The 20,331-nt window shown below is 38.4% G+C and overlaps 1 protein-coding gene across 1 annotated transcript; it reads right to left on the reverse strand.

Moving 5' to 3' along the window:
• Window positions 1–16,009: 16,009 nt before the first annotated feature.
• On the reverse strand, window positions 16,010–16,768 carry LOC145788453 (protein FAM200A-like). The gene has a single exon (XM_082600219.1). The coding sequence runs from the start codon at window positions 16,766–16,768 to the stop codon at window positions 16,010–16,012; it is 759 nt and encodes a 252-aa protein (XP_082456345.1).
• Between the last annotated feature and the right edge of the window lie 3,563 nt (window positions 16,769–20,331).

Consider the following 20,331-nt stretch of genomic DNA (forward strand, 5'->3'; position numbering starts at 1 on the left):
AGTTCATAGCAAAGTAGTCACTTGCCTAATGTCCCTGCCATGTGTAAATGCCCCAGTTGAATGACTTTTTAGTACGGGTAGCTTAAAGAACATTAAAGCTGACTACAGGAACAGTTTAAAGTGAGAAAGTTTAGTTGGTTTGCTACACACCCAAGGTATGAAGTCAGCTGGCTTATCAGCTGACAAACTGGGTTTAAGTAATCGAGCTAAATTGTTGAAGTTGGCAAGGGCTCATAAAGAGTTCAGCTACAGATGCTGAAGCACATTGTTTGTTTGTTTGTTTGTTTGTTTGTTTATCTTTATCCTGCATTGCGGGAAAGCGGACTTGAGCGCTATGCATCGGTGTACGCCTTCCGACGTACACCTGACCCACGCTGCAGCCGACTGCAATGTCTGTTTCCGGTTGTCTACTATACTTATGACTTAAATTTGGTACTACCTATTACTCGAAATCGATCACTGGGTAGAGGCAATTATCGTAAAGTTTCTTGCCTAGAGAAACAACAGCAAGTGCGGGTGGCTGGAGTCGAACATGCAGGCTTTCGACTGTGAGCCCAACGCGCTAACCACTCGCCATTGCTGCTAGTCGAATTAGCTCTCAACTAATTGCTAGTCGAATTAGCTCTCATGAATAAGTCGATAGTCGTGCACAGTTTATGTCATTTTTAGCATGTGATAAGCATTGGTAAATCTTCACTGTATCCCTGTAATGTTAAACATCACTGTAATTTAACATACCGTACTGCTTTTTGCTGTGAGACTTAGCCTACTAATACAACAAAGTCATGTAAAATGGTTTTTGCTAGTGTTGTTGTTTAAACCGCTAAACTCTTGCTTTTTGTTTCAGAACGTGAAACTGTTCGAATGTAATAATGATTTAGGGAATTTTGATGTAATCTAGGAATTTTTAGACGTAGCTTTGGGGACTTTCAGGTTTTCATTTATGAGAGCACTGCCCAAATGAATGATCATCATGAAACTCAGGTAAGGTTTATTTCAGTTGACTCAGATCTATTCTTTAGGGTAAACTATTTAATACTTTTTACGGCAATTACGCGACCTGTTTATTGGTTTTGAAGTAACATTATTAGAAGTAGCCTACTCGATTTTTTTCAAAACGTGGTATCTTCACTTTCAAGTGGCATAAAAATGACTATTATGTCAACGAGAAGTGCTTTTATCAGGATTCGAGTGTTGCTACTATCACCGTATTATGTATATACCACGAGTTTTTTGCAGATTGTTTTATGAAGTAGATTGCGCAGCATCGGATGCAACCTAATTCGTACCATGAACAATTCGTACCGTCAGTTCGTACCTTGAAAAGATCGAAAAAAAAATTAAAAAAAGCCGAAGTCGCTGATCACAGTTTCTGCAAACATTTTAAAATTTTTCCGCAAACAAACAAAAACTCTTTGGATCATTTAAAGAAATTTTTAAATGTTTGCGGAAACTTTGATCAACCCTAACCCCGAACCCTTTTAAAATGTTTGCAGAAACTCCAATCAAGCCTAACCCTTTTAAAACGGCACCTCTAAATACCCATTGTCAGGCATTGTCGGGTATTGTCAGGCATGGTCGGCTTTTTGGGGGGTTGTGGAGCATTTTCAAGGGTTTTCGAGCATTTTCAGGGGTTGTCAGGTATTGTGGAGTAGGCTAACCACTTTCAGGCATTGTTGGGAATTTCCAGGCATTGTCTAAGATTTCCAGGCATTGTCGATCATTATCAGTGGTTGACGGGTTTGTTAAGCATTATAGCATTTTCAGGGGTTGTCAGGCATTGTAGAGTAGCTACTTTCAGGCATTGTCGGTAATTTCAAGGCATTGTCTAGGATTTGTCTAATGCCTGACAATGCCTACAATGCCTGACAAGGGGTATTTAGAGGTACTCCTTTTAAAATGTTTGCAGAAACTGCGAGCGCGATCAGCGACTTCGGCAAACTCTTAGGATCATTACCAGAAATTTTAAAATGTTTGCAAAAACTGTGTAAAAATGGAAACTGCGATCAGCAACTTCTGCTTTGTTCTATTTTTTTCTCTCGATCTTTTCAGTTTGTTTGTTTGCGGAAACACCCTAAACCTTTACCCTTTTAAAATGTTTGCGGAAACTCCGATCAAGCCTAACCCTTTTAACATGTTTGCGGAAACTGCGATCAGCGACTTCGGCAAACTCTTAGGATCATTACCGGAAACTTTAAAATGTTTGCGGAAAAACGGAAACTGCGATTAGCAATGTTCTATTTTTTTCTCTCGATCTTTTCAGTTTGTTTGTTTGCGGATAGGCTACCGATGCCTAGCTAATCGATACCCTAATCCTTTTAAAATGTTTGCGGAAACTACGATCAGCGACTACAGCTTTTTTAATTTTTTCTCTTGATCTTTTCAAGGTAACTGACTGTACGAATTGTTCATGGTACGAATTAGGTTGCACCCTGCAGCATCCACTAGGTTCTGCTGAATGGAGAGTTCTCCTTTCGATGTGTTGCTCAAGAACACATCTCGAGAGTCGAATCAGCGTCGCTTGGTCTTAGTCGGGTGCTTAACCACTGAGCAAATGGAGCAGACAGATTTTTGTGGTCATGTCACCTTTTCATTAACAATACCGGCGCCGAGTCCCGGGCGGGCGGGCCGCGCCCGCCGGACATTTCAGGAATTAAAAAAAAAATTCAACGCAATTTTAAGTCCCAAAATTTCTGTAACCATCTGCCACCTTCTGATACTAGCCTACTTACCTTTTCGCAGGGTTTTGTCGCCATGTGATAGATACCCTACCAGACCTACTAATTAAGCGATTAGTTTTCGTCAATTATTGCCATTGTTACATTCATGCAACGTTAAACAACGTTGATTCGCCGTTAAAGGAGCAAAAGTGTCTAGCCGCGCCGTTTGTCTCCACTCTGCCACTCGTAGCCCAGTGCTATAAATCAAGTAAATTGCGCAAACCTGCGAGGAACTTCATTCGTGGCAAAAGTCTGACCGCAATTTCCACTGCTTTTACATCGTTTTAACATCGCCAGATGTTAAATCGGTGTAAAAACTGTAGCATTGTTCTTCATAGGAGTAATTTTCTCTCAAACGACGTTATCAATTAACTCTGCTGCCAAAATGCTCTATTTTGTCGTCTCAATCATCACAGTTGTGTCTGTTACGTCACTGATTATAAACTGTGCACACCTGTTGGTTTGGCCGAATGAACCGTTGGTTGTCATTAATTGCAATTTGCCAAATTCGGCTCCTTCGTTATATCATCATCATCATCATAATCCATCGTCGGTTTGTTCCCCACTAGTGGGGGTGGCCGATTGTTTCCGCGCAGCAATTGTTTTAATCCCTTTTCTCCATTTCACCCTGTCCCTTGCATCTTCCTCCTTCAGTCCGACTTTTTTAAATTCATCCTTCACTTGTTGTTTCCACGTTCTTCTTGGACGACCGCGTTTCCTCTTCCCATCCACCTTTAGATCTAGTGCCTTTCTAAGAAAACTTCCTTCCTCCCTCCTTATCACATGTCCATACCATCTTACTCCATTTGCCCTTGCCAGTTGGTCTATGGTCTCTCTCATCTCTAGCATATCCAACAATTCTTCAGTCCTTTTTTCCCTTCTCGTTTTCACCCCACACATTGCTCTCACCATTGACCTTTCCGTTCTTCTCAGGATTGCCAGTTCACTCTCTCTCAATATCCATGTCTCGCTACCTATATAACTGTTCTAATTGTAGATTCAATGTCAGCTCGGTTCAATAGCGCAGTTTATCGCTAGATGGCTTCTCGGGAGCTGCATTGCCGTAAAATCGCTTCTGCGTTGCATTACATCATCTTGTATCTTATCTGTGCGCCCGCTAGGAGCGACTTATCGTATGAACCCACGTACCCACCGATGTATTTTGTGCGTGTTATCGTGTTGTATCAACAATAGTAATGTAATTATGGAACTTGTACAGTATTGCAGTTTTTGTCCTGCAACCGCACATACCAATCACAAAAAATATGCGGAACTGCATTACCAGGACCAGACGTTGTTGCGTACCAATTATATTTATTACTTGTTTCCGAATCGTGTTAGAGGAGGCATAGACTTAAATGTAAAACTAGGCTAGCCCAACAACCTAGCAAAATTGCCCTTTTGAAAAACGCACAAAATAACCTTTATGACGTGACAGTGGCCTATGTGTTCGCCCGCCCAGCTATTTTGAAAACTCGGCGCCTATGTTGACATACTGGGGTATTGTAAATGTGTTCACTTATCTTCAAACAATTCTGACAGAGCAACGTCAAATGAACAAACGGCTCTGTGAAATCGAAATTATGCTGAGACAGAAGGGAGGGATTATCCCAGATAAATTCCTAGAATTGGCTCCGATTCCTGAGGATGTTCCTCTTCCTGCTACAACCATAGCGGAATTAAAAACCGTAAACAGCATGCTGGAGAATGAGGAGACCTATCAGATTGTGGTTAGTGAACACGATATGTTCTTAGTTTTTACTGCGCATTACTTATCTAAAGTCACCCACATTTTTGGTAAGGTAATACATGAGTTTTATGTGTGGGGAGTTAATTCTTCTATTTAGCCTAAAATGAGTCTAAACTTGAATGAATGAATTCGAAATCATTTAATGTCTGCCTCAACAGGCTAATTGCACAATTCAACGCACATAACCACATGGTACACACCAATTTACAAAAATTCATGCTATTGTACGCTGGTAGCCTGGTAGGCTACGCACCGCAACTGTTTGATGGGACTGCTTTCTATGCTGTTTTAACGATCTCGGCTTATGCATTTCAACATTCATCTGTTCTATTGCAGTTCAAACAACTGTGTCGTATAGGAGGAAGAAGCCTATACGACACGGTTAATCGATTGATGCCTCAGGTGATGTTAAACGAAGTCGCAAGTTACGTCTCGCGGACCGGGAAAGGGAAAAATAAATTAAGTGGAGAGAAAAAGTTTTCTTTTGATTCCATGCAAAACTTAAAGAACATGGTCGTAGGTAAGTAGTTTGTTTAAGTTTTGTATTCACCTTTTGTTGGTGTGATATCGTCTCCAGAAAGAATACTTACTGTTCATGATTAATTTTCAATGAAATAACAACCTTGGATATATCATAAGTTTTGCAGCATCTGAAGTTTACCTTTTTCGTAATCTTTTTTGTCAATTTGCTGTTTACTATCCCTGATTAATGCCTCAGTCTAGATCCAGTTGAAAAACACCTGCTGTTTACTCGTGTGCAATAAAAAAGATGAGATTAGAAAGTTGATCTGGCCGATTTCGCAGGGAAGGGTGGCCTTCTCTGCAAAAAGGTCTGGGAGGCCGACCTTCCTGGGTTCGGCGGCTATGCTTATGGTGATGTCCTCGCTTTCATTTTCATTACAGCTCTCTTGATGATCGTGCCACGCACGTGAAACAGACTGTAGAGCAACGTTCTTAACCTTTTTCTGACCCGTTACCCCAGTTTAAGCAATTAAGCATGTTGGGCATCTTAAATCTATTATATTTGTCTATTAAATCCCATAACCTTGTCCATTTACCCTGCAAGCAGTTCAAGGCGTTTATGTCAGAGAAAAAGTCGCACAAATAAGCAACCTTCGACAAGAACACGTTGTTCTGCATCTTCTCTTGAAGACTTCCAAACAGCAGCATAAAATTAATTCCATTCGTACCAATTTTATTAGTCTTTGGCAATCAATTGAATGGAATAGCCAAAGCCAAACCCAACAATGATTTAAGTTTGATTAAAAATTGGTAATAATTTGCACTGTCCTGCTCATTGCCCTCTGGAAGACCTCAAACTTCGCCAGATTGAGTAATTACCCACAGGTTAAGAGCCGCTGGCCACTGCTGTAGATGATTGTGTAAAAATAAAAATCGATGTAACATTATTTGTTTACAAAACTGCTTTACTTATAGATGTTGTCCAGAGCAATACGAAATCATGCACTCTACAAGAAATCGACCACAAACTGGGCGACTGGTTTAAGACGTGGGAAGACCGCGATGGGGGCCGGCTTAAACGTCTTGCTACAAAAAGTACCGTATTGTGGGTATGTCCATTTGTTCTCTCCGTCACTGCCAAATCGTTACTATTCTCTCAATAAGGGCAATAAAAGCATTTTTATTTACTAAACCAGCGATTAGTTTATTACTGGAGGAGAACTTCAAGAAATATGCACACATTTTAAGACTTGACTTCGAAGATCTATCAAACGATAACAATAATAATAATTTGCACTGGTTAGAGAAGGCAAACCGCATTAACACGATTAACGAATGTGCATTAATGTTAGAGGTTGATAGAACATAACGGCAGAGGTGGGCAGCCGCTACTTTTAAAGTAGCGCGCTACCCGCTACCGCTACTTGGACCAAAATAGCGCGCGCTACCGCTACCCGCTACCAATTTACAAAAGTAGCGCGCTACCCGCTACCGCTACTCGGACCAAAGTAGCGCGCGCTACCGCTACTTCTACCGCTACTTTTGTCTAAAATGACACTAGGAAACACTGTTCAAGTCCCTAGTGACGAAAAAATGACAGTGTAAACGAATGCTATTAATCGTTTACAACGAATGCTATCAATCGTTTATACTGTCATTTTAACGTCGTTATAGAAAACACATAAGGGAAATTCATTGTCTTTCAGAAACAGGAGCATTTCAAAGCAATAACACATCTTTCATAAACACGAGCATTTCAAAATGGGTGTCACTAAGTCCTGCCCGCTTTGGCTTGAGCACATCCTTTCCAACAGAGAAAAGTCTCTCCACCGCAGCTCTGGAAGGAATGGGAGTGTTGTACTTAATGAAGAGACGTTTCAAATCGGTATTCGAGAAGCTCATGGACTTGCTCCTGTCCGAAAAAAAGGCGTCAACGATTGCTGTTTCCTTCTGCAACGACGTTTCACGGGATGGCGCCAACACACCAAAAAATTCATCTTCGGATTCGTGACTGGTGTTGGTGTCACTCTTCTCGGTTTCAACCTGGCTTGATGTCTCCCGCAACAGTCGAATTAAATCCGTCTTGACTTTTTCTCGCAGTGCGTCAACATCATCCGTGGAAACGTAGTGCAGAAATTGTAGCCACGACGTCTTGAAGGAGGGATGAAGACATGATGCCATAACGCACTTCATGTCGTTGAAGCACTTGCTGAAACCTTTCTTCACTCCTTCAAGGACTTTCACTCGCAATTCCTCACAGGTCACAAGATCACTGATCTCGGTCAACTTCTTCGCGCAAATTATGATGGTTGGAAGCAAGACTATACGAGTATTATTATTACGAACAAAAAAACGAGTATTATTTTCACTTTAAATTAAAAAGTAGCGGGTAGCGGGAGTGCGAGTGCGACTGAAAAAAAGTAGCGCCTCTCCCGCTACCGCTACTTTGGAAAAAAAATAGCGCCGCTACTGCAGCCGCTACTCCAACTAAAAAGTAGCGCCGCTACCGCTACTTTTACCGAAAAAGTAGCGCCGCTAGTAGCGCACTACAAAAGTAGCGCGCTACTGCCCACCTCTGCATAACGGTATACCCATTCCCCACCCCATCGTATAGGCTACAAATTACAGAATTAAAACATACTGAGAAATGTTAGGATGTATTAAAAAAATGCTTGTTATTGTGAAATAACCGGGTGTTGCATACACATATCCATGGGATATGTAGCAATTAGAGTCTGTTCTTTCACGGTGCTGTAAACACGATCTAATTTGCACTGTACAGTATATTTTCTTTACATATGTTGCATATTGTTTTATAGGTACTTGCGTTTGAGGCCGCCACAGATCACGTTGTTACATCCAGGCGCAGTCTTCTGATGAGGCATGAAGTACTTCAGTCCACTGTGTTTTTAGACTTTTATGCATGTCTTGTCGTAGCTGTGAATTGTGCATGGGTGGTGCATTTTACCATTCGAATAAATGTATTTTTCAACAACTTTACGTTTGTTTACATCATTGACTTAAATTTGCTCAGTATAAGAAGATGGTCATCGTATTGGCATATGGATCATCAGGACAGTGTCAACTTGAAATTGCAGGTTAAGTTTAACCAACGTTGCTCAACTACAACGATTAGTGCAAAATATGTATGGCCAACTGCGACGAAAAGTGCAAAGTGCGTTTGGCCAGCGTAGGTACCAACGATGAACTACGTTAGCAGTAAAGTTGGGATTACGTAGGCCCAAAGATTTTAAAATAAGTCGGCTTAACTGCGACGAATGGTGCAAAATACGTTGGGCTATCGTAGGGTACCAACGATGAACTACGTTGGGTGTAGAGTTGGAATAACGTTGGCCCAAAGATTTTAAAATAAGTCGGCCCAACTGCGATGAATGGTGCAAAATACGTTGGACCATCGTAGGGTACCAACGATTAACTACGTTGGGTGCAGAGTTGGGATAACGTTGGCCCAAACATTTTAAAGAAGTTGTCCCAACTGCGACGAATGGTGCAAGATACGTTGGGTCAACTTCGGCCACAACGTAGTGCCAACGGTGGAGCATTATTTTACCAACTGTCACACTACGTTGGGCCGAAGTACAATATGTTTGCTGGGCTGTAAGAAAAAGGTACCGTATGTTTACGGCAACTCCAATCAGCTACTTCGGCTCTGTTGTTTTTTTTTGCGATCTTTTCAGGGGACGAAATAGGTTGCACCCGTTGAGTCTCTATGGTTTCTTGTTGCTAATTCCTTTGTTAATTCGCTTGTTGAATTTTTCCATTGGAAATGACAAAACTACTGCAATTTCTGAGTAAATTGGGGGCCCTGTGCGATCGTACGGTGCACACCCCAAAGACCGGCACTGGTGGCATACATAGCCTACTTTCAGCTGCAAATAGAACGCATTTTAGCCTATGTACGATTCTCGTTTCAGCCTCAAAGGTGCATGAAAACAAACAGCATTTTATTAAGTTATCTCAGTACGTTTTCAGAATCTTAACTACCTGTATTGAGTAACATACAATATGATATAATACAATAACATACATAGGCTATTTCGTGCCAACATTTTTGTAATTTCGTTAAAGCTGACCCTTTCTCATTGATTGTACGGCATTGCTACCTGCCTGATTTGTCACATTTTGTAAATTTTTTCGATCGTTGCTGTGTCCTGTCTGACTTAACTAAATTTTTTAAAAATCACATATTTTCACTTTTTGCTGACTCATAATCCTAATATGGGCCAAATCTGGCATAACTTATAAGCAGTGATGTACGCGCATACAAAAAATATTGACGCCGTCAGCGTAAACGCAAACGTTCGAAAAAACATATGCCGTATATGCGTCAACGCAACTTGTAAAAAATGTTGGCGGCGTCAACGTCAGTGCATAGGCTACACTAGCGTAAGCTAATTTTGTTTTTTAGGTGCCAAACATTCACACGATATAAACCATTCGAAACTAACAAAATTTATTTTGAATTTCCACAAAGAAACACAAGCATCTGAAAGTGTTCATCTGACAATTTGCTGTGTTTGGTTCCAATATGTTTTTGCCCATTGAAAACATTCTTTCAACTGCAGCGCTGGAATATATTGGCGTGTTGTAGAGAAAAAAATACATTAAAAAGTATGCGTTGACGCTATAATAAAAAACCGCGACAACTTTACGGCGTAGGCTCAAGTGCAAGCTATCCAAAAAAATGTGGCTGCAAGCGTTAGCGCAAACAAAAAGTCTACGCCGCAAGTATGCGGCGTAGAATTTGCGGCGTATACCGGTACGTACATCTCTGCTTATAAGTTTATCTTGTTTTTTTTTGCTGTAACTTTAGCTGCATTAGCTTAAAATTATACAAATATGTAAAAGATAGTCCAAAGAAAAAACTCTAATTGCATTTTACTTGATGGTGAAACGTGTCCTCTTTTTGGGCTATGAAAATATGGTAGGCCAATCTAACCTTAATCACAATATTGCGCTAAAAAGTCACATAAGTCAGTAAGTCACACATGATTGCGTTACTGCTTAAACACAGAAGAATAAACTACGTTAAAGCATAGATTAAAGTGCTCACCAATTGTTAAAGTGTTTACAGAAACAGAATTATTCAAAAGCGATGTTTTTTTAGTGAAAATATGTCATTGTCAATTTGCACTCACAAAGTGTGAATATTGTTGACTTCACTTTCTTGAAAAATTGTCCACGAACACAAGTTTGCCTATCATTCCATCTTCCATTGCTTGGTAACAACCAGTGACGTGCGGTGAGGTTCCTAGATGGTGAGGCACTACTTTTTTCAAGTCACTTTTACAATAATTTTTTTTAACAACAAAAACGGTGTCATAACTTACTAATCAAAAAAATTAGCAGCATGCTTTCACATTTATTAAAAATAAAATCCATGCGCCTATCCTTTTGGACTAAAACATCTGTGACTTTGTTGTAGAGACCCTTCTTTACTCCAAACATTATCACTAGATATTGAAAATAAGAGACGGGAAAGCAGAAAAGGCAAATTTTAAAGCATAGCCACACAGCCACTTCTTTTTTGAGTACCAATCTCTTTGAAAGTTGCAAGTTATTTTTTTTTTGTTCAGTCGTCTGATGCAAACCTTATAAATTTGGAACAGGTCTTCCTTTATTTATGACTTCAACTTTGGATTGAAAGTTTAGTTTTTAAAAATCTCTCAGATTTGATACTAAATCTTCCTCCATTTTATTTACATTTTATAAGAAACGATCCTTTACGCTGCAAGAAGTTACATACCACGTAGGCTCGCGGGCACTCCAGCTTGACGAAAAAGGTTTCATAGCTGTGACGTCACATTTGAGGCGCGCCTCAAATCGTAGCTAAATCGTTCATGATGATTTCTGACGACTTTGCGAAAGAAAAAGGCACGCATAGTGCAGTGTATGGAAGTTTTCTGATCTGAAGTGAGGCAAAGCTGGCGTTGCCTCTCCTTGCGTATTTCAACGATTTTGATCACATGAACGCTCGATAGGAATATCGCCACAGAAACAGAAACAAATTAAAACACAGTTTGGGTGTAGAAACGTAAAATTTGGGGGAAAGGGGGCACGACTACAGCAATTTACACAAACTAAAGCACCTAAAAACGTGCAATATTTACTACTTTTTAACAAAAAATATTTATTCTGTGATAACCATTTCTTTGATATAACTTTTGCTTTGCCAGATGTTGGCAGGTGAGGCACTGCCTCACCTGCCTCCCCTGACTGCACGTCCCTGGTAACAACTGAGCAACCCATAACTTGGCATGTCATAAGTGAGTAAAATGAGTTTGACAAGCGATGACCAGCAAGCACGTCCGACTTGAGCAAGTAAATTTCATTTGTTGACTTGGCAGTAACTGAAATGTAATTCCTGAGTTAAAGCACTTGCTAAGTTGTCGCATGTCGAGTGTTCCGACGACCTCACGAACCTAGCCTAATCTTAACCCCATTTGTCCGAAATCTCTAAAAAAAAAAGTCTGTCTCCTAATCTGGATATCTATTAATCGCCGTCTTCGATACGGCTATTTTGAATATTTGTATTGATTTCTTAGTGCTATTTTGTTGCGTATTATTGGGCTTGTTTTTCTAGTTTAAATGATTGTTTTTATAAAATAACCTGGCAACACTGGTTGCTAGGTCAGAAATAGAATTACAAAACAAAGTTGGCAGGTTAACTAGTAGGCCTATAACCATTATTCAATTCAATTTATTTTTCTTTGTCAGAATCCGAAAGAAATGATATTGTGAAAAAGAAATACAGTAAAAAAACCAACAAAAGCAAAAGGTGGCAAAACCATAATGGTTTAAGACGTGCATAAAAAGCTCTAATATTGCGGTATATGCATCGATAAATATAGCCTAGTTAAACCATGGTCACCAAACCTGATGGAATGGAATCTGGCGGTACTTGACTTTCATTCAGATTTTTATTTAGGGTTGGCCCAGTTAGCCACTGAGATGTTTTGTTTTTCAGCTTCTTTCAGCAGAAGTTGAGCGGTTGGCTGGAATGCTGAAAGAAAAACAAATTCGAAAAAAGCTTGAACACAAATGGAGAAAAACTAAATTATCTATTCATCGAGATATTTACAAACAACAATGCAAATATGTGAACATGTTAGTACTTAAGGCCAAGAAAAATTACTATCTTAAGCAAATCAGTGAAAGCAAAACTCCAAAACAATTCTTCAAATTTTCTAAAACATTGATGGGCAAAGATAACAGAAGTGTTCAACTGTTCATCCAACTGGAAAGTCTGCTCAAGAAATTGCTGAATCATTTAACCAATACTTTTCAAACAAAATTAGTTTAATTAGGAATACTCTTCCATGTCTTGACCATATAACTGGAGGAACTCAGCAGATCCTTGTAACCATATTCACATTGATTTTTCATTTTCTAGTTTTCTTGAAACAGACAAGACTGAAATTCTTAACATTTTAACTGCATTATCATCTGCATCTTGTGAACTAGATCCAGTACCCTCATGGCTCCTCAAAAAGCATTCATCATCTTTTTTGTCTATTCTGACCTCCATTGTAAACAAATCCTTGACAAGTGGTCTTGTTCCCCCAAAACTTAAACATGCCATTGTTCGTCCACACTTAAAAAAGCCTAGTCTAGACAAAGAAGAGTTCAAGAACTATCGCCCTGTGTCCAATCTATCGTTTGTGTCAAAAATATTGGAAAAAGTAGTTGGCAGACAGTTAAATGATTTCTTAAACGTGCAAAATTTATTTGATATCAACCAGTCTGCTTATCGTCAACATCACTCCACAGAAACAGCTTTACTAAAAATCCATAATGATATTGCTACCGTACTTGACTGTAATCACAGCGTTGTTCTACTTTCTCTTGATCTTTCAGCTGCTTTTGATACCATTGATCACAAAATTCTTCTAAATCGTCTCAAATCAGATTTTGGCATTACAGGAATGGCACTTGACTGGTTCTCTTCTTATCTTTATGATCGAACTCAATCTGTAGCAATTGAAAACTCAATGTCTTCTGCAACATTTCTTTCTTCTGGAGTTGCTCAGGGTTCTGTTCTTGGCCCTGTCCTGTTTTGCCTCTACATAAAACCTCTGTTTGACATCATAAAGCGACATGGACTTTCATACCACTCATATGCTGATGATATACAATTGTATTTGCGTGTTACTGATGAAGATTCATTGTGTTGTATTATGTCAAAATTCCAAAAATGTATAGTTGATATCTCAAATTGGATGTCTTATAATATGTTGAAACTGAATCAAGAAAAATGTGAGTTTATTGTATTTTCTCCGAAACAGTGTATTTCAAAGTTTAATGACATGACTATTATTCTGAGTAATATCAATCTTTCTTCTTCTAACTCAATTAAATTGCTTGGTGTAACATTAAATCAACATTTGTGTTTAGAAAACTTTGTCAGTTCCACTGTTAAATCTTGCTTTTTTCATCTTAGAAATATTGGTTCCATCAGACAGTTTATTAATGTTGATGCTTGTAAAACTTTAACTCATGCACTTGTGACATCCAGGCTTGATTATTCAAATTCATTGTTAAATAACATTCCACATTGTACTATTTTGCGTCTTCAAAGAGTTCAGAATGCTGCTGCTTGGCTAATTACTTTAACACGTAAACGTGAGCATATCACTCCTATACTAAAATCCCTGCATTGGCTTCCAGTATTGTATTGTATTCGCTTCAAAATATGTCTATTAATTTATAAAGTTTTCCATGGTTTTGCTCCGAACTATCTGGACAGTTTGCTTGTTTATTATAAACCTGCCAGAACTTTGCGTTCTCAGCATCAATTGCTCTTGTGCAACCCTTCATGTAAGACACAATATGGAAATCGTACCTTCCCAGGTGTTGCTGCCAGTTGCTGGAATTGTTTGCCTATTTGTGTGAAAGAAGCTGAAAATTTGAATGAATTCAAAGCTCGCTTGAAAACGTTCTATTTCAATGAACATTATGACTGAAAGTACCGTATTAATTATCACCATTGTCATGTACAGCGCCCAGGAGCATAGTTTGACTGTGGATGTGGCGCTATATAAATATTGTTATTATTATTATTATGTCTTGATTTCAGTCGATGGAGCAAATTAACTGAAAGTTGAATATACTGATCAATGCTGACGATAACTACCTAAGAGTTTGGATGGCAATTGCCGAACAAGTTTCAAACAATTAATTCAAGAAGTTTGGGAATTTATCTATTTTCATGTGCTCATGTTTTGAAAGAATTAGCATAATTTGTTCAATGCAAACTGTTAATAAATGTCTGACTTGTTTTTTGATCTCTCTCTGTAGGTATCATAGCTGATACAGCCCTCGATGTACAATGATGTTCCAGTTTGATCAATCTCTTGCATTTTGCCAAATTTTAGTAGGGTTTTTGATATGTAAGAAAAAAATAAGTAGAATAGCTTAACATATTAACGTCCACCTTGTAGAGTACAAGTCAATTCAAAGAGAAACAAGAATTTATTTGCTAAACTTCCATGTTAGATCAACTACAGCATTAATAGTTTTCAAAGTTTTTCTGGTCCAGCTTGAAATTAGCGTGTTGCAGATCGCGATTTCGGGTATTAAACCCTCTTCAGTACAACTTTATAAACAGCATAATTCTTGTTTCTCTTTGAATTGACTTGTACATACTCTACAAGGTGGACGTTAATATGTTAAAGTATTCTACTTATTTTTTTCTTAAATTTTTGACGCATAAGTATAATATCTGCTTTACGTGGATCCCTTAAAAACTTTACGTTTATTTAAGGTTAAATGTGTCAAACCCCTTTTTAATTAGTGAATTGAAGTATCTTGCATCTGGCTCGCTCGGATCATTCTACAGGAGGCCGGTTTCACTGGTCCCAGATTTGGGTGTATGTCAGCCTGACTGACCCCCATTTTTGTTGTTAGAATTTAAATACTTCCCGGAATGCTTTTAATGTATTTTCTTTGAACATTGTATGACCCAATTACCTTCATAATTTACATAAAAATTGTCATTATTATATACTGCTCGTAGACTAATTTGTTTCTTGGCAACCGCATAACAATTTTGTTATTTTCTAACTTAAGTGAACTGCTGCAAATTTTGCTGTACTATGCTGTTTATAAAGTTGTATTGAAGAAGGTGTACCGGTAATACCCGAAATCGCGATCTGCAACACGATAATTTTAAGCTGGACCAGAAAAACTTTGAAAACTATTAATGCTGTAGTTGATCTAACATGGAAGTTTAGCAAATAAATTCTTGTTTCTCTTTGAATTGACTTGTACTCTACAAGGTGGACGTTAATATGTTAAGGCAGGGTTTCCCAAACTTTTTGGGCAATGGACCCCTATTTATCAAAGTGTTTTTTCGCGGACCCCAATCTTATGTCGCATCAATTTTCCGCCTAACCAGCGATAAATGTTAATACAAATAAAACTAAGTAACACTGAATCATGTTTATTAATCGAAATGACAACATCAATGGGATGGATGTGATTGCTTCTTACTGCACAACTTGTCAATTCTTGGAGCAATTTGTGACAAGCAAACTCGCAATTCAGAGTCTACGATAAGTCTGGACCGGTATCATTTCATTTGCATTCTGACAAAGAAAAATAAATTGAATTGAATTGAACATTTGGGTAGCCTTTTGTGAGAGCAGTGGATATTCGTTCTCAACACCTAACCAGAAAGATTCAAGAGGTTTTTGATTGAAACTAATCATTAAAGTTCGGTCAGATGACAATTCAGCCAATTCTTCTTCTTTGCGTCCTGACAGAGCAGTCTTTGTAACAACAAAAGGGTTTAAAATCCAGTCAAAATTCTCATATGTCTCTTTTAAAAAGTACTTCGTAAAATGTACAGAAAGCAATTCCAAATGTTGTTGAATGTCAGAGAAAATCAAATCTGTATTTATTAAAGGTTTGTTGGCAATGTAGTCACACAGAACAGGAAACATATCCACAACATTTTCATTTATTCTCGTTTTCCATATGTTGAGTTTCATTGTGAATGCTGTTATTTTGTTTTGACTGAGTAAAATGTTCGCATCTCTTCCCTGAAGTGACAAGTTCAGTTGATTGAGAAGGTTAAAAATATCTGCCAGATATGCAAGTTTCCCAAGCCAAATTTCATAAGGCTTGAATGTTCTGAGCCTAGTTCATCGCAAAGTTTCGAAAACATTCGGGACTGCAGTGGGCGAGCTTTGATAGAGTTGATAACTTTGACACATAAAGATAAGACTTCAGACAAAGATTTTCCTAAATGTTTCGCAACAAGCGCTTCGCGATGAATCATGCAGTGCGTTCGTATAATGTTCGGTACTTTTTCCCTGATACGAGTTACAGCCCCGGAGTGCTTGCCGGTCATTGAAGCTGCACCATCGGTACATATAGCCACACATTGTTCCCACGACAGTTCTGATTGTGAAAAGAAATCACAAAGTACGTTGAAAACGTCTAAACCGGTTGTTCTGCATTGCATTTCATGACAAAACATGAAATCTTCTATCATTTCGTCTCCCCATGAATATCTAACATAAACCAAGAGATGTGCTTGGCTGGCAATGTCCGTACTTTCATCCAATTGGATTGCAAAATTAGTTTGATTCAGTCTTTCAAGCAGCTGTGCTTTTATGTCATTCGAAAGTTCATCGATTCTTCTTGAAATCGTGTTGTTCGACAATGGAATTTCTTTAAGCTTGGCTGCACATTTGCCGTCCAAAACTACTTCACACATGTCAATTGCTGCTGGAAGAATTAAATTTTCCGCAATTGTGTGAGCTTTCTTGGCTCGAGCCACCCTTAGCGCCACTAAATAAGATGCTTTCATTAATTTTTCGTTCGACACCAAAGATTGTGTAAAAGTTTCTTTTTGCTTTAAATATTCTTTCTTCTTTCTGTCAAAAAAAAGCCTGTGGCTTTCCAGCTAGCTCAGGATGTTGAGCCATCAAATGCCGCTTTAACTTGGCTGGTTTCATACATTCATTCGACAATGTTTTGTAGCATATTAAATACTGAGGCTTAGTAACATCTGAAGGACATTCAATAAACCCGAGCTTAAGATACTCCTCATCGTATGTTCGAACTTTTTGTCTCTTCGTCTTCCGGGATGAAACATCTTGAGATTGCTGGGCTTCACATTCCGAATCATTCGACTTATCCTTTCGCTTCAAAAATTTATCCATAAGATTTGAACTATAACACTAAAATTTAAAAACAGAAAAAAAATATCCGTGTCAGTCAGGATATTAGAAAAATCGCAGAGGTGGCACTGCAGCTGACTACCGGTACATGTTTGACAAATTTATTTCTGCACAAACTTTTGCAACAGGCTATCGCTTAGCCTCAATTGTTGTAGGCCTACTGACTTTGTAGACTACCGGAGAAAAAGCTGCGCAGAATATATTTGTAAAAAATGTTGTCAGCTGCAGTGCCACCTTTGCCATTCTACTAAAAGTTAACACAAATGAATTATCTGATAACTTCGATTCGTTACTATTCTATCGTCCCTTCGCTACTGCTACTCTTATACCTAAACACCGCCCCTTCGCATTGAGTTATTTCTTTGTTTTTATCTATTATTTTTATTTTATTTTGAATTATTAAGCTAGGCCTAAGGCCTATTCGAACAAAAATTGAAACTTCAGAACTTCATAACCTTACCACTTATGGGGTTATCTATTTTAATGCTCGGACTGCATAGACCTACAGGTAGCTAACCGAAAAACAGTTTAGCCTTGTAGCTATATAGCAAACATTCCTGACTGCTATACACCGTACGTTTAATTGTTGCATCATAGACGCCGAATGCAATTTTTAAGGTAGAGCAATTACCAAAACGTACTAATTCATTTCAAATATTTAAGATTGACACGGCCTAACATTCATTAAATAATTCATTTTAGTTACAAATCACGGCGGCATCCATCTGCGACAATGGAAGTACGGTACCGTACAATATCAAGCTTGTTTTTGCCATTTTGTCATATCGTCAGGGACCCCCTGTGCAGTCTTTGCGGACCCCCAGGGGTCCGCGGACCCCACTTTGGGAAACCCTGTGTTAAGGTATTCTACTTATTTTTTTCTTAAATTTTCGACGCATAAGTATCTGCTTTACGTGGATCCCTTAAAAACTTTACGTTTATTTAAGGTTAAATGTGTCAAACCCCTTTTTAATTAATTTTTGATATGTGGTTGAAAATTGTGCAAAAATGTGAATCTTTGAGCTACTCTTCACCGCTTTCCTAGTATTTTTCCACTTATCTTCACTTATCAGTATTTTTTCACTGATCAAGATAAATCTTCAAGTTTGCCTTTCCTTATGGTGTGACCCAAGAATTTCAGCTGTCGCATTTCTAAAGATCTCATTATCTGCTGTTCTTAGCCCATCTGTTGGAGAACTGCTCTGTTGGTTCGAAAAGCTGTCCATGGAATTTTAAGAATTCTTTGGTGAAACCACATTTCTGCAGCTTCAAGCTTTATTTGGGTTTTTGCTGTTAGTGTCCAGGTTTTACATCCGTACATCAAAATTGACCAAACAAATCATTTTAACAAACAAATTTTTAAGGTTTTGGAGAGCTTTCGATCTTTAAAGATTTTTGCCATGGTGTTGAAACTTGACTTTGATAATGCAATGTGTCGTCTAATTTCTTCTTTACATCGGATGCTTGGATTCAGCATTGAGCCCAAATAATTGAATTTTTGAACCTGTTCAACTTTGTTATCATTGCAGTACATACAAATTGTTAGTTCAGGAAGACGTTTTGAGACTGCCAGAGTTTTGGTTTTGGGAGCTGGTATACAAGTTCCCCCCTTGGTAACTCATGTCAAAGACAGGACTCAACCAAACATATAGGGTGAAACTACTTTACCTTTGCTTTACTGTTCAGTGTTCACACACTTCAATCCACATGTTTAGGTCAATTCCTCTTTGTCATGAGTTGCCAGGGGAGGGGGGGGGACTTGTATACCAGCTCCTGGTTTTGTTAATGTTTATTTTTAGTCCATATTTTTCACTAGATGATTGAACTGCATCTAGTAAAATTTGCAAACCACATTGTGACGTTGCAAGCAAGACTGTGTTATCTGCATATCGAATGTTATTTGTAAGTTTTCCTTTTATAGTAATTCCTTCTTCCAGTTCTCTAAGGATGAGCTCACTGTACAAATTGTAGAGATCTGGGCTCATGACACAGCCCTGTCGAACACCTCTTGTTATTTCCATCCATTCAGTGATTCCATCGGGAAGCATGACAGCGGCTTGCTGCTTGTAGTATAGATTGTGTGTCATACAGAAATCTTTATCACCAATCCCAATTCGTTTTAGTGATGAAAGAAGCTGGAAATGGCAGACTTTATCGAAAGCTTTCTGATAATCTATGAAACACAGAAATACATCTTAAAATTGAGTTGGTATTGAATTGAATGTTCACACAGTATTATATGCAAACTACAAAAATTGCATTTCTGGTTCCTCTGTCAGGCATGAATCCATATTGGCAAGGAGATATTTCCGGTATAATCTTTCTTTGTATTCTTTGGAGGACAATTTTCAAGAGCAGTTTTAGTGTGTGACATTAGACTTATCATTCTGTGATTTCCACACTCAAGTGTGTTTTTTGATAAATTACCTTAAATATAATTGATTATAAAGTCCGTCTCGTTAGATCAGCGGTTACGCGCCCGGCTCAAGATCACGCGGCGCTGGTTCCACTCTCAGAGTGTGCGCTTAAGCAATGAATTTCAGGAGCTCTCTATTCAGCGGCACCTAGTAAATGGAATAATTCCCCGGCAACAACACTTCAACAATCGGAAAACTTCACTGTGCCAATCCCGGTAACCAGCCCTGTGTCAAAAGCCTCTACCTCCAAGTAACAAAACTACCAGGAATCCCATATCAAGGCTTTGTCAGTCTGATGACAAAGATTCAAAACCAACCAAACCAAAGGCATTTTATTTTAGTTGTTTTTTGATTACGGTATATACATATCATATCTTTTTAACTTTATAATTACCTTTTAAAGTATAATTTTTACCTTTATTGATCAAAGAAGTATAACTGCATCAGAAAAATAAAATAGGCAATAGCCTATATCTGTGATGCATTTTTGAAATTGTTGTGCTTGTAAGATTTCTTCCTGTGGAGTTTTCTTTACCTACCAACGTACTGATACCGGTAGCTCTTGGTAATAAATAAAATAGCTATGTTTTCCTCCAATGTGTTAAGATTTGCTTTTGTCATGACCATCAACATTGTTGATAAAGTTCCATGGCTGATTGTTATAGCATTTCTCTATTCATACATTTATTATTTAGTAGGGCAAAGTGGGGCGTGTTGTCACAATTTTTGCAAATCAGCATATTTCTCGTTCTGTACCAATGGTATCGAGATGC

This window comes from Aplidium turbinatum, chromosome 2, assembly GCF_918807975.1.
Source record: "Aplidium turbinatum chromosome 2, kaAplTurb1.1, whole genome shotgun sequence".
In the NCBI taxonomy this organism is placed as follows: domain Eukaryota; kingdom Metazoa; phylum Chordata; class Ascidiacea; order Aplousobranchia; family Polyclinidae; genus Aplidium; species Aplidium turbinatum.